This window comes from Vombatus ursinus, unplaced genomic scaffold (genome assembly GCF_900497805.2).
Source record: "Vombatus ursinus unplaced genomic scaffold, bare-nosed wombat genome assembly UNPS02014818.1, whole genome shotgun sequence".
Lineage (NCBI taxonomy): Eukaryota > Metazoa > Chordata > Mammalia > Diprotodontia > Vombatidae > Vombatus > Vombatus ursinus.
The window spans coordinates 34,026,309-34,040,657 of record NW_020954596.1 but is presented as its reverse complement, the minus strand read 5'-3'; the positions used below and the strand labels follow the sequence as shown (position 1 = coordinate 34,040,657).

General features: G+C 35.5%; 1 protein-coding gene across 6 annotated transcripts in view; it reads right to left on the bottom strand.

The window, feature by feature from the left end:
• Positions 1-14,349, bottom strand: part of ZCCHC4 (zinc finger CCHC-type containing 4) — a 60,203-nt gene that overhangs the window by 29,354 nt on the left and 16,500 nt on the right. For all 6 annotated transcript variants that reach the window (XR_003566817.1, XM_027836332.1, XM_027836334.1 and 3 more), the window contains exons 6-7: positions 7,346-7,418; positions 1,408-1,558 (exon numbers count right to left, since the gene is read on the bottom strand). Coding sequence is in view for 5 of the 6 variants with exons in the window: in XM_027836332.1 (XP_027692133.1) it covers positions 1,408-1,558; positions 7,346-7,418 (224 nt within the window). In the remaining variant the exon portion in view is untranslated. The remainder of the gene's footprint in view (positions 1-1,407; positions 1,559-7,345; positions 7,419-14,349) is intronic.

Sequence of the window (14,349 nt, the reverse complement as noted above, 5' to 3'; positions counted from 1 at the left end):
ACAGTTTAAGTTCAGTGTTGCTGATAAAAGTCAAATTACAAGGAACTAAAGACAGAATGAATGGAGTCAAAGGCATCTGATAAACAGAGAAGGAACATTTGTGAAAGTATATGCCTGCCACATCAAGGTCCTAGAGGAGTTAGGAAGGGATATGATGAACAAAGGCACAGTTTAAGTAGCCTCTGGGAATCCATTGAGAATAGATATACACGTACAATATCCAACCAGTAAATTATTTCTTTGCCTGGCTATCTACAGGTCTCTAATCATTTGATAGCCATGTTAAGGCTCCTAAGGTAACTCCCCTCCACTCAAAAATATTCCACAAGCTGTTTTTTTGTTTGTTTGTTTTTAGGCAACTGGGGTTAAGTGACTTGCCCAGGGTCACACAGTTAGTAAATATCAAGTGTTTGATCTGAGGCTGGATTTGAACTCAGGTCCTCCTGACTTCAGGGCCAGTGCTCTATCCACTGTGCCAGCTAGCTGCCCCCCACAAGCTGTTTTTAAATAAGATTAGGATAACACTTTTTTTGAGTGATTATGGATCTCATCCAGGCAGGGTAGCAGAGTGAATAGAGTTAACTTCAAAGCCAGAAAGATCTGGGTTCAAGTCTTGCCTCTGACACATACTGGATTTGTGACACTGGGCAAGACATTGAAACATTCAGTGCTTTAGGCAGTTCTAAGAAAAGGGAGAAAAGAGTGGGTTAAGAGGAACTGGAGAAATTGTGTAGTACCATTAATGAAGCTAAATTTCCCCCTGAAATAACGGCCTGTTTAAAAAAAAAATTCTTCTGATGATCCTGCATGATTTTAAGTCATGGACTATCACAATTTCCAAAGAGCTAAGGTTGATGATCCTCTCACAGAGCAATGAAGATGGATGTGGTCAGCATGAATCAACTAGCTATTCAGCTATAAGACATTATAAATGAAGATTTGTGCAAGAAAAGTAGCATAAAGGATGACACCTAGAAATGAATAATTGGAAAAGAAATGTATGTAGTGAAAATGAGTAACTGGTAGTCAGTCTACATACTTTACTGGTATGCACACAATGTTGAGAGAGTGCTAGAAGAAGGGTTCAGCATGTTGGGAAAAGCTCCTATAGCAAATGTGTAGGAGACGTGGCCATGAGTCATACAGAATCAAAAAGCATGACTGAGTTGCCACTGGAGAGAGTATTGACACATACTGATGAGGTCACAGAGCCACTGAATTATCAAAGTACAAACAAATACAAAACATTCACATGACAAATCAACACCATCATCAGAAAGTAAGAAGTAAGGTAAGAACTTCAGAAATTATTCCTAGTTTGTTAAAGTAATTTCACTGGGCTAAATTTATCTTTATGACAGCAGAAGTAGTTACATATTTACTCAGCAATTGGTACATATTACATACCTGGACTTTGTTCCTCTCTCCACATATCCATAAACTTCCTGAAGGTAACAGCCAGTGATTCTACCAAGCCCCCAAAAGGAGGATCTGTCACCAGAATGAGTCCTACACCTTTATCTTCTTTTAAGAATTTTCTACAAATTTCAAGAGCAGCCTACAAAAGACACAGGTTCATTTTAAAAATCCATACCGCAAATGAGTACTTAATCTTACTTGGACAAGAATGTGCCTAGAATAATTCAGTTACCTTGTCATCAAAGTAAACACCCACATTGCCATCTCAGTATGCTTCACTACTATCCTTGAGGGCAAAAAAATTTTCTTATTTAGTCTCCATATGGTACTATCTTTGACTTCTTTTGGCAAACAGGTGTTTTGTTTTGAATTTTTAAATTCCAATAGTTGAATACTCTACTATCATAACTGCCAGAGTACAAAATATTTTAAGTAATAACATTCAAAAATTAAATTTATTTCCCATATAGAATCCCAAAAGTATTATCATTTTCATACTAGCTCATCTACCACCATAATTTCAGTTTAACACCTATAACTAGCATCTCTATTTTGCCAAACACAAGATCATACCTATTCCTTTTTTAGTTCTTTCTTTTATTATATTTAGAACACTTCAATGTCATATACATCATAATCATCATAACATATATGCAAAATACATAATCTACAAAATTTCTCTATCCATTAAATTGTCCCAGAAACATAGTTACATCATTTTCTCAACATGTTGCCTAGAAGCCCTCTTACTGGCATAATCTCTATGATGTGTGTATGTATATATATATTAGTTGTTTTGGGAAACAAATAAAGCTATAACATTTCTAGGCTACTGACTTTACAGCACATTTTAAGAAGCTTTCTGTGAAGGTAAAGCTATACTTTAAGACAAAATAACAGATTGTAGAATTTAATATATTTGTATATTTTCTTTATAATAAAATATTCCCTGTTCTACATTTGATTCAATTTAGAAGAAATACTTGATAGACTTTTAAAAATTTCAATACCTATATTCTTTTCCCCCTAGAAGAGTTTTTATAGGCTTCCAAATGGAACTCCTATAGAACAAAATGGTTGGTTTATTCATTCATTCATCAAAAGGGTTAATTACCATTCAGTTCAGCTAACTCATTTCTTCTGCTTGTCTTCTTATATGAAGGAGTAGGGACAAATAATGATGCTGAAATCCTTTCAAATTCCACATTCAATTTGATAAACATTTTTAAGTACCTGCTTTGTGTAAAGCACTATAATAAGCACTGATGATATAAAGAAAAAAATGAAAGGGTCCATGTTCTACTCAGGAGAAAGGATGTGCACAAAAATATATAAATATGAGAACTGGAGGAGATAAAAGAGCACTGACCAGTTGTTAATGAGAGGTCAGGAAAGAGCCCTCGAGTAGAAAGTAGCACCTGAGCTCATTCTTCAAGGAATCTATGGATTCTAAGAGTCTGTGGTGACGACAGAGTACATTCAAGAGCAAAAGATAGACTGTGCAAAGGCATAGGAAGAGAAGAGAGAATGTTGAGCTTGAGGAACAGCCAGTTGGCCGATCTGGTTCAAATATATAGGGCATGAAGGAAGATAATATGAAGCAAATCCAGAAAGGTAGGTAGAAGTCAGAGAGTGAAGAGACTGAAATGCCATACTGAAAAATTTGTTCAGATGAAATAGAGAAACAATGAAGATATTGTGAGAAGGTGAGTGACATTGTCAGATTTGTGCTTTAGGAATATTCATTTACCAACTTTATGGAAGACAGACTGGAGAGAGGAAAGACTAGAATCAGGAAGACAAATTAGGAGGCTATCACAATAGTTTACGTGGGAGTTGATAAGGACCTAAACTTCTGTAATGGCTCCATAAGTAGGGGAATGGCCTAGATGCAAGAGATGATGTAATGCCAAAACTGATAAGAACTGGCAGATAACTCGTAAGGCAGGGTAAGAAGAGTGACGGGTTAAGGGCAGCTCAATGGTTGCAAAACTGAGTTAGTGGAAATATGGTAGCTCCTTCAACAGATATAGGAAAATTTGGAAGTGAAGTAAGTTCACAAGAAAAATACTGAAATCTGCTTTAGATGTGTTGATGTGAAACTGGGTCACCCAGGTGACATCCTGCAGGAAGCTGAGATGTAGAACTGGGATTTAGAAGAGCAACCAGATGTATACATATAAATCTGGGAGTCATCCTGAACCCTGAACCCTGAACCTAGGAGAAGAAAGTATAGGAGAAGAGGTCCAGGACAGAGCCTTGAGTGACATCTATGCCTTGGGAAGAGGAGCTGAATAGTAATCCATCAAATGAGACTGAGGAAAATCAAGTGAGAAAGACACACAAAAGACAAGAAAGAGAAAATACCCTGGAGAAAGGGTGACTGCTGGTGTTAAAAACTATATAGAAGTCAAGTAGGATGAGGACTGAGAAAAGGCCATTGGATTTGGCAGCTCGTCTCACCTTGGAGAAAGTGGTTTCAGTAAAGTGAGAGGGTCAGGAAACAGTTCACAAAAGGTTGAGAAGTAAGTAGGAACTGAAGGAGTAGAGGCAGCAAATACAGATAACTTTTTCTAGGAGTTGGGTTATGAAAGGGAAGATCTGGATGATGAAATGAGAGGGTGGTATTTTAGAAGATTTGGACATATTTGTACTCAACAAGGAAAAAAATCAGTAGTTAAGATAAATTAAATAAGAGAGAGGGATCAAATGTTCAAATGGAAAGGGCCCAGAAGGGATGGAAAGGGATGGGGTTAATGACACAAGTATAATCCTGTCAAGGTAAAGGATAACCTCTTGCTCAGAGACTGGAATAAAGAAGTGAAGTGTGAGGAATGGTGTAAAGGGGTTTTCAGCAGTGGTATAAGAGAAAAGAGAGCCACGGCAGATGACTTTGATTTTCTCTTAGGAAATTAGGAAATGAGGTCCTCTGCTAAGAGGAAAGAGGATGGTAATAATGTACGTGGCTTGAGGAGAGAGGGGAAGATTTGGAATAGCTGCTGAAAGGAGTGTGAGAGAAAGTCAATCAGGGAAAAACAAAAGGATTACTGAATAGCAGAGAGTGCTCAGCAAAGATGAGAAATCACAAATTTGCAGTCAGTATACAGTCAGTATACTTATGAGACATTCTTGAGTAGTTTTCAGCAATGCTCAAGTAGAAGCACAAAAAATCAATGGCAGCAGATAATAGTGTTGGGATTTAGAAACATGTGAACATCAAGTTAAAGATGATGTCAAAGACATAGTCTGGAAGTAGCAGGAAGGAATAGGAAATCTGGCTGCTACTCCTCTTAGCCTAGCGTCACCTAGTCTCCAGTCACCATCCTCATCCCTCCCATCCCTCCAGAACCTTGCCCTTAAGATTCTGGACTCCAATAGGGGACTCAGCCCCAATCACTCTTACTGCTCCCCTTTACATGTTGTCTTCCCCCATTAAGCACCTTGAGAGCAGGGGCTGTCTTGCTTGTCTTTATATTATTTGCACTTAGTACAGTGCCAAGCACAAAGTAAGTATTTAATAAATGTTCTAGCTACATAACATAGTGTGTTGGAAGTCATTAGAGAAGGAAGATCCACTACTGGAGTGTCAGAACGCAATGGCTTCCAAAGAAATGGTTAAAAGTAAATGACATTTAATCAAGAAAATAATTTTTAAAGTTCTTTTTAAAAAATTTTAATATTTTATTTTTTCCCAATTAAATGTAAAAACAATTTTTTACCTTCATTTCTTACAATTTTGAATTCCAAATTCACTACCTCCCCCCCTGCCACCATTGAAAAGGCAAGCAATTTGATAAAGGGTATACATATGCTGTCATGCAAAACATATTTCCATATTAGTCATGTTGTGAAAGAAAAAATAATTATTTTTTAACAGATAGGCTCAATTAGAATACAGCTGTTGAGCATCTGTAGAAAACAAGTACATCCAGTATGGAGAGGAAGAACTGTAGTACGGTGGAAAGAGTATGAGTTCTAGAGTCAGAGGACCTGGGTTCAAATCCTGCCTCTGACACTTAATATTTTTGTGACTTTGAGTAAGCCACTTAATTTCCCTGGGCCTCAGTTTCTTCATCTATAAAATGAGGGGGTTGGACTGTGGTCCCTTCTAGTTCTATGTGAGCAAGTCTAATTCAGTCTGAAGTGCATTCCTGTCTGTCCGCCTCCCTCCTGCCCGCCCTCCCTATACTATCACGTGCCTGAAGGACCTTACCGAGCCCCTTCTTCTACTACTGATACTGCTCTACCTCAGACTTATTTGTTTATTTATTTGTCACACAATGGGGGTTAAGTGACTTGCCCTGGGTCACACGGCCAATAAATGTTATGTGTCTGAGGCCATATTTGAACTCAGGTCCTTCTGAATCCACTTCGCCACCTAGCTGCCCCCCAGACTTATTTATTAATAAGTAAGCAAGGCAGATTTTTTTTTTCTGGCATCATGGCTAAAATAAAGGGTAGACAAATATTTTCTAAAAGGAGATCCAAGGTAAAATAATGAATTTTAAGATATGACAGAACTTTCAGAAATAAAAGGCTTTATAGTTCACTTGCCCTAGAAAGTCATTAAATCATCAAAGATTTATTCAGTTTGTTCACCAAATATAGGAATACTAAAACTCAAGGCTACCTGAGCTACCCCTCAAAGCTTAAAACAGGTTATAGAATAAAACAGGTTCTACATTATATGGTAAAGTAATAAAGGCAATGAACTGGTTTCTCCTGAGAGGTGATGTTAATTGAAAATACAGAAAATCAAGATTTTAGGGAAGTTAATATAGGACAGCCACAAAAAGTCTGACTGTAGAACAGGACAACATTGAGCCTGAGATGGGTGGAACCTCGGGAAAAGATATCTCATAATTTAACACGTTCATTGTATAGAGGAGACTGCTGGAGCCCAGAGAAATTAAGGGATTTACACGCAATAAGCCAACAGCACAATTTAATCAAAAAGTATTTTTGACCATCAAGATTAACTATGCCAATAGATGACTACTTTCTGGATGGTAATGGTTAAGAATTACAGTCACCTTTTCCAGTTATCCATAAGGAGATTAAATTTGTGGTTATCTATAGCTTATGCCTATCTGACCCCTATCAACAAGCATTAGAGGTCATGCATAAACAGAGTCTGACTCTGAGGCTTTAGGAATGTGCACACATACCATGTTTTGATTTACACATGTAACTGAGTGTTTTTCTACAACAGAGTTTCAAAAGCAAATATATATATATATTATTTTTTATAATTCACTACTTTGTATCATCTGTTCCCCTCAAATAGCTTTGCCAAATTCTGTTATTAAGAGATTTCCAAAAAATACCAATAGAGGCACCAATGCACTCAACTTACTTTTCAATACAATTCAGTTATTCGATTTATAACTATTCAAACTGCAATTCAATACAATTTAGTAATCAGGGGGAAATACAATTATATAGCTGTGTATCTTTGTGAAAATGCAACCTCTGTAAGGCAAAGATCTAGCTTATCTGTTGCTCACACTACTACTTTTGGAGGAAAAAACCCACAGACCTGTAGTTTTTTAAAAAGGTAAATGTTGGTATAAGTGGTTACATGAAGTGGCTTTAAAATTTCACCATGGGGTGGCGAACACATTCATTCAAAGTTTGTCTCTCTTTTTTTTTATTCCCATTTTCAACTGAGAGGGGGCGGAAAAAAACCCTTAATTTTATTATTCCGAAAAGGGTGTGAATCTCATTTTGCAGTGCCAAAAGCATACTTTTTTAGGAAAAATTTTTGTTTTATTTTGTTTTCCTACAACTCTAGGCATAATTAGTTAGCCAATAATGTTAACCAAAAATCCTATTCTCTCAGGATTTGGGTTTTAAAAAGTTTTACTTTATCAAATTATCAAACACCACGTTGGATTTACAAGTAAAAAATAATCATGGTTCTTACCTTTCCATCAAAGAAATGATGATTAAACATGTTGTAATGGCAGAAGCTCTCTTCTGTATAAAATTGTGAATACCTACAGAATAATTTTTGTCAGGTTATTTGAATAATGACAAATATTTTAGAGCAAATGTTTTCAAACAATTAATTTAACGGATCTGTGATAGGTATTTTCAGTATCAAAATACATTTGGTCTTTGACTGGATTTGATTATTCTCAACCATTCTTTCATCTAAGGAAATCGAAGTGTTTTCCAAATATCAAACTAACTTTCACAATAACTAGAGATGGAAAATGTTGTGTCATTATATCCTTCTGTACATTGTTATATACATATAGACAAAAAAATTTACCCAAGTATAAGCAGTGGCAAAGATAAAGAATAACTGAGCATGAAAATATTCCTTCTGCCTAGTAAGTAGATGGAATATAAAAAATTATCTGGGTCCTATATACAAATTAAAGTCAAGGTATGATAATGAATAAAAATAGAATTTTTTTTTTACATCATACATATTTAGCAACTTTAGAAAACACTGCACCACTACATTTGATTAGCATCAGTTACTCATATTCATTTGTGATTAACAATGAAAAAATAAATATTCAACACCAACATTTTTATTTTCCAATATTAATCAGCTCAGCCTTATATTTAACAGCTATCAATACATTAAAAAGTTGGTACATACTATATTCAATGCAATCAGTACCTAGAAAGAGTAATGTATTTTCTAACTAGATTATTTTACTTTCTAACAGTTAATCCTCTAATTTATTTGAAAGCATAATTAGTAGACTTTTTTAGAAAAGGACAACTGGTTAACATTCCTTTGATTATTGTTAAATAAGGAATAAAACAGTGAGATATACCCTCACCAAAGGTGTCAAGTAGGATATCTTGGACAAGGTCACAACAGAAGAGGGATTTCCAACAGAATAGCGAGGTTACAATTTACAGAAGATACTGTGCTGAGTGTAGCACATTACTGGGCCTCCTTAAAAGAAATCTGCCTAACAAGCCATATAGGAAAAATTAAAAAGGATAAAATATGATTATCACCCAGATACAATAAATAGTTAGATGGCTAGTTCACTAAATTAGTCCATTAATAAAAAATATATCTGGGTACTGCACAAGGGCAGAATTAAAAAGGAGCTGGAGAATGGGCTAGATTGAATTTGGGAAGCTGAGCAAAGTAACGATCCAAAGATGCTTCTGAGCACAAAGACTTGTTTCTTTTTTTAACATAAATATTCTCCCACAAGTGACAGTGATGCTGTTGTGGCTGTAGATCGTGGAAAGCTGCAATCTTCAAAGAATCAATTTGCAAAAGACTCAAACAATAACAGAAAAATGGATGGTGAACATAAGCAACATGTTTCAAGGCATAACCTACACTGAAGAAGTGGCATATGAAATATAATCTAGGAAATGGATTATAAAAAAAAGTGGACTGGACAGAAGGCAAAAGCAACTGATGACATCTTGTAAAAACAGGGGATGTTCATCTTCTGATGGACAGCTGGGTGTTCCAGTGGGACCTATGAAATGTAAACAGACTTAGACCATGTTGGGTGGAAACTCGGTTAGCTATATATGGAGAAACATGAACAAAAATAAAAAAGTTGCAATATGCATTAATGGAGGGATTAACCATACCGAAACAATTTAATCAGATGTATTAAAGTTTTGAAGGATAACTCATTTACTTTATTCAGTAACCTTAAGCTGAATGTGTTGACTGTTTTCCCTGGAAAACAATTCCATTACTGATGGAATACTTAAGGTATTTACTTCCATTGAATGTTTCGCAAATTTTGAAAAAACCTATTATTTCAAGTTTTTCACCTTTCTAATCTATCACTGACATGGCTGTTAAAGAGATTTTTCTTTTTTTTCCACACATTATTTTAAATATTTTATTTTTTCCCCAATTACATGTAAAAACAATTTTTAACATTCATTTAAAAAAATTTTGAGTTCCAAATTCTCTCCCTCTCTCCTTCTCTGAAATGGCAAGCAATTTGATATAGGTTATATATGTGTAGTCATGCAAAACACATTCCCTTATTAGCCATGTTGTGAAAGAAAACACAGACCAAAAGAAAAAAAAAAGAAAAGAAAAAAAGTAAAAAATAGTATTCCTAAATCTGCATTCAGAGTCCATCAGTTCTTTCTCTGGATGTGGGTAGCATTTTTTATCATTAAGTCCTTCAGAACTGTCTTGGATTTTTGTATTGCTAAGAATAGTTAATTCATTCACAAATGATCACTGTATAATACTGCTGTCACTGTATAAACTCTTCTCCTGGTTCTGCTCACTTCACTTGGTATCAGTTCATGTAAATCTTTCCAGGTTTTTTTGTGAAATCATCATTTCTTATAGCACAATAGTATTCCATCACAATCATACACTACAACTTGTTCAGCCATTCTTTAATTGATGGGCATCCCCTCAATTTCCAATTCTTTGCCACCACAAAAAGCTGCTATATTTTGTACAGGTAGGTCCTTCCCACCCCTACCTCGCCTTTTTAAAAATCTCTTTGGGATACAGATCTAGTAGTGGTATTGTTGGGTCAAAGGGTATGCACAGTTTTATAGCCCTTTGGGCATAGCTCCAAATTGCTCTCCAGAATGGTTGGATCAGTTCACAACTCCACCAACAGTGCATTAGTGTCCCAATTTTCCCACATCCCCTTCAATATTTATCATTTTCCTTTTCTGTCATATTAACCAATCTGATAGGGTGTGAGGTGGTATCTCAGAGTTGTTTCAATTTGCATTTCTCTAATCAAAAGTGATATGGAGCATTTTTTCATATGGCTATAGATAGCTTTGATTTCTTCATCTGAAAACTGCCTGTTCATATCATTTAATTACTTATCAATTGGGAAATAACTTATAGTCTTAGAAATTTGGCTTTGTTTCCCTATATGTGTGGGAAATGAGGCCTTTATTGAGAAACTTGTAATTTCCCCACCCAGCTTCCTGCTTTCCTCCTAATCTTGGCTACATTGGTTTTGTCTGTGCAAAATCTTTTTAATTTAATGTAATCCAAATTATCCATTTTACATTCTATAATGCTCTCTATCTTAAAGAGATTTTTTTCTTAAGAGTAAAGCTAAACATGTCACTCCCCTCACTCAATTAACCCCAGTGACTCCCTATTTGATTCTAGACTCTTCTGACATTTAAAGCTCTTTACAACTTGGCCCCAACCTACCTTTCCAGATTCATAAGTCAATCCCCTTCCTTTTGTTTCTCATACAGCACTATTCCTGGCACATAATCAGCAAGAAGCATAATAAATGCTTCTTGACTTGACTATACAACCTAGTCAAACTGCCCTTCTATCTGTTCCTTGCATCCAATACTCAATCTCCTATTTCCAAGCCTTTGCACTGGTGATCCTGAATGCCTGGAATGCCTTCCTTCCTCATTTTCACCTTGAGAAACCTCATAAGGAATTCTTTATGGAATCCTCTGGCATCATCTTCTATACAATCTATTTCCTGATTCCTCAACTTGCTAGTGTCCTCACTAACTACCCTGTATTTATTTTTATATTTATTCGGTCTATACTTATATATGTTGTCTCCCAGATAGAATATCTGCTCTAAGGAGCAGATATTGTTTCATTTTTAAACCTTTATTCCCAGCTATTCCCAACATATAACACAATGCTTGGCACATAGTAAAGGCTCAACAAATACTTGCTGACGTTGATTTTTGGTTATCAAATTAATTCCTGTAGCAACTACTTAACTTGAACTTTACAATTTTAATGATAATTTTGTTAAGCTCTCAAAAGTCCCACTACAAGGCCTCACAGTGGTGTGAAGATGACCTCAGGTTCTCAAAATTTATGCCATTAAAACACAAACTCAAGCAAGTTCTAACAAGCTGGAAATGCTTCAAGTATAGTCCAAAAGGCAGCCTGTGTCTGATTTCCAAGACTATCCAAATTAAGAATAGAGAAACTCATCACTAGTGGGTTAGCCATTATGTGATGAATGTCCCTCAAGCCTATCTAAGAGCTCCCCCTCTCCCCTCCTAACTTCCACTTCCAGCAATGGGTGGTAGAAAAGTGACACAGGGATGGGGAGGGAGTCCAAAGAATCATATAGTTTCTACATTGTTTATAAATATTCATTGAACTCCTGGTACTTGAAATGTGATACCTTTGTTCAACAACCAAAGAGGTGACATACTGCTAGAGGAACTGAACCACTTCAACACTGACATTCTCTCTGTGAATAAAGCCAGAAGACATAAAGAAGCTACATCTAGATGAAATATATAGCTGACAGAGTCTCCTTGAAGGGGCAAACAGAAGAACTGACTCATCATGCATCAAAACACATCATTGCATGAGACATCTCACCATGCAGTATATATATATATAATGGGCATAATCCAAAAGACTTCTGTGAAAATAATTGCAGCTTATGTGCCATCATCTACTGCAAAGGATGAAGAAATTCTATAAAGAACTTGACAAGAACTTCCAAACCAAGCCACCAAAGACTGTGATACTTGGTCGCAATGATGTGAATGAAGGTGGGCACAGGGAAGACAGCAAAAAAAAAAAAAATTGTTCAGAATTAAGAAATAAAGGCCAAAGGCTTGTACTTGGGAGCCTCACAGTTGCATATCATGAACACTTCCCTAAAGAAGAGGAATTAAGATGCCTCATGAAAAAAGCATCAAACACTTTTAAAAAATGGAAACTAAATAATTCAACAGACAGGAAACAACTGGTTACAAAGTAAGGACTCATTTCTGAATCAGCTCTATGTGTGCAGTCAGATCACAGACTACCTAGTGATGAGGACAAAATCAATACCAGGACCAAGATGATATGAAGACACCACATACAATTATAAAAGCTTCAATCAGACCTATTCAAATAAGCTATTGACTGAAAAATAGTAAATAGCTGAAGAAAACTACGTCAATTGATTATCATTTATTATAGACATTTAACCAATGTAAAATAGTCACTATTACCACAAGGGGCCCAGGAACTAAGCCAACAAACGTTTAAGTCATCTTGCTAAAGAGGGACACCATTGCAGCCAAGGGAAATACTAGCTTAGAATATAGACTTATTTGTAAACTGTTAGAAAGTGGAGAGTTACTAGCAATATTGCCTCACAGAACAGTTAAAAGCAATGAAGGGAAAAATAAGGTTACAGAAAGTTGACATAGTACCCAATTAAATCAGAATGTAGAGTATTGGTAGATTAAACTGAAAATACAACAAACAATGCAAAACAAAACAGATCTTCCAGGATTTCTGTAGCAATTTCATCCTCAATGGCATATAAACCATCTTATTTGGTCTCTAATGCCTCAGTCATTCATAAGTCATATATGTGTGTGTAAACATATACATTTATACATGTGTGTTCACATATATGTGTATATATACCATATGAAGAAGTAGAAATGGCGATTAAAGAAATGAAGCAAGGAAGGGCAACTTGTCTAAACAAAGGTCAGAATGATTAATGCAAGAGATAACGATTTTGAAAGCATCAAGGGAACAATTTTTTCAAGGTATCTCAAAAGAAAGGAATACATCAAATGATTGGGATAATATTATTATAAAAAATGAACAAGAGGACATTAGCAATGAATGATCCATATATCTGTTTTCATTATTATATGATATTTGTGAGGATGATTTTACACATGACTGGAAAAGGAGATGAGTTAGTCGTGTAATGAGACTGATGGACAACTCAAGTCTGACACTGTTAATGTCGAATGGAATGAAATATTAAAAGACCTTTAATAGTTAAAAGGAAGACCTTCAGTGGCCTGAGGAAAACCTGTATAAAAAATTTATGAAAGGATATGGAAAGAAGTACACAAGATGAAAAAGTATGGATGGATTGTGAAATGCACCACTGGGAAGAGTACCCAAAAGGATAAAATCACAGCATTATTGAAGTACTGAAGAAATTTTTTAAAATTCTAAATAGTTTCTTAAGTTCAACTTTTTTTCCCTCAGATCTGTGAAAAAAGGAGTTTCAGGAATGGAATTCCAGAACGAGGAATTTCAGTATGGAGAGTCATTCTACTTTCTATAATATATACTATAATCTTATAGTTGCCTGGGGCACTAAGGGGTTACGTGACCTTCCCATGTTCACAAAGTGAGGACATGTCAGAAGCAAGACTTAAATCTAGGTTTTTCCAATTCCAATGCTAATCCTCTATCTACTACATCATGCTGCCATTCTCAAGTAAAACATATTTTTGACAATAATCAGTATTAATAAATTACTCAAATCATATTATTAGTGAATCACATATATATATGTATATGTGTGTGTGTGTGTGTGTGTATATATATGTATATATATATATATACACACACACACATCTCTATAAACAACTTTCTGGAAGCCATTGGATCTATCTTGCAGCCTTCTTCAAAAGCTGTACCTGAATGATCCATATCCTATACTAATTCTACAGTAATCAGATCATCATATTCAACGTCTAATCATCTTGTTGAATGGAAGACTCAGGTGGAAAGTTTGAAAAGATCAAAGGAAGGACTCATTTACTTGATTTAAAACCAGAAATTGTTGATATCATGCCATGAGAACTTTTGATCCCGCTTTGCTACTGGTGAATGGGTCTCACACTAGACAACCTTAGTCCTTCCTAGTCATGCTAATTTAATGCCATTATCCTTATAGAGTTCTTCATTATGTTTAACCAATATTCTTCCTCCTGTGGCTAAAATCCACTTCCTCTCATTCTGTAGTCAATGGAGATCCAAAAGAGCTGGTCACCATTCTCTGTATAATATCCCTCAATATTTCTGAATACAATGTTAACACATCTACTGACTACAATAAGTTTGTACACTGATGAAATGAACAAAGGGCCTAAAGAATAGGAAAATATTTAAAATATGGTTTAAGTGGACATGAAGAAATAAATATAATGCCCCTGTTAATGAGCATCTCATAAACAAAG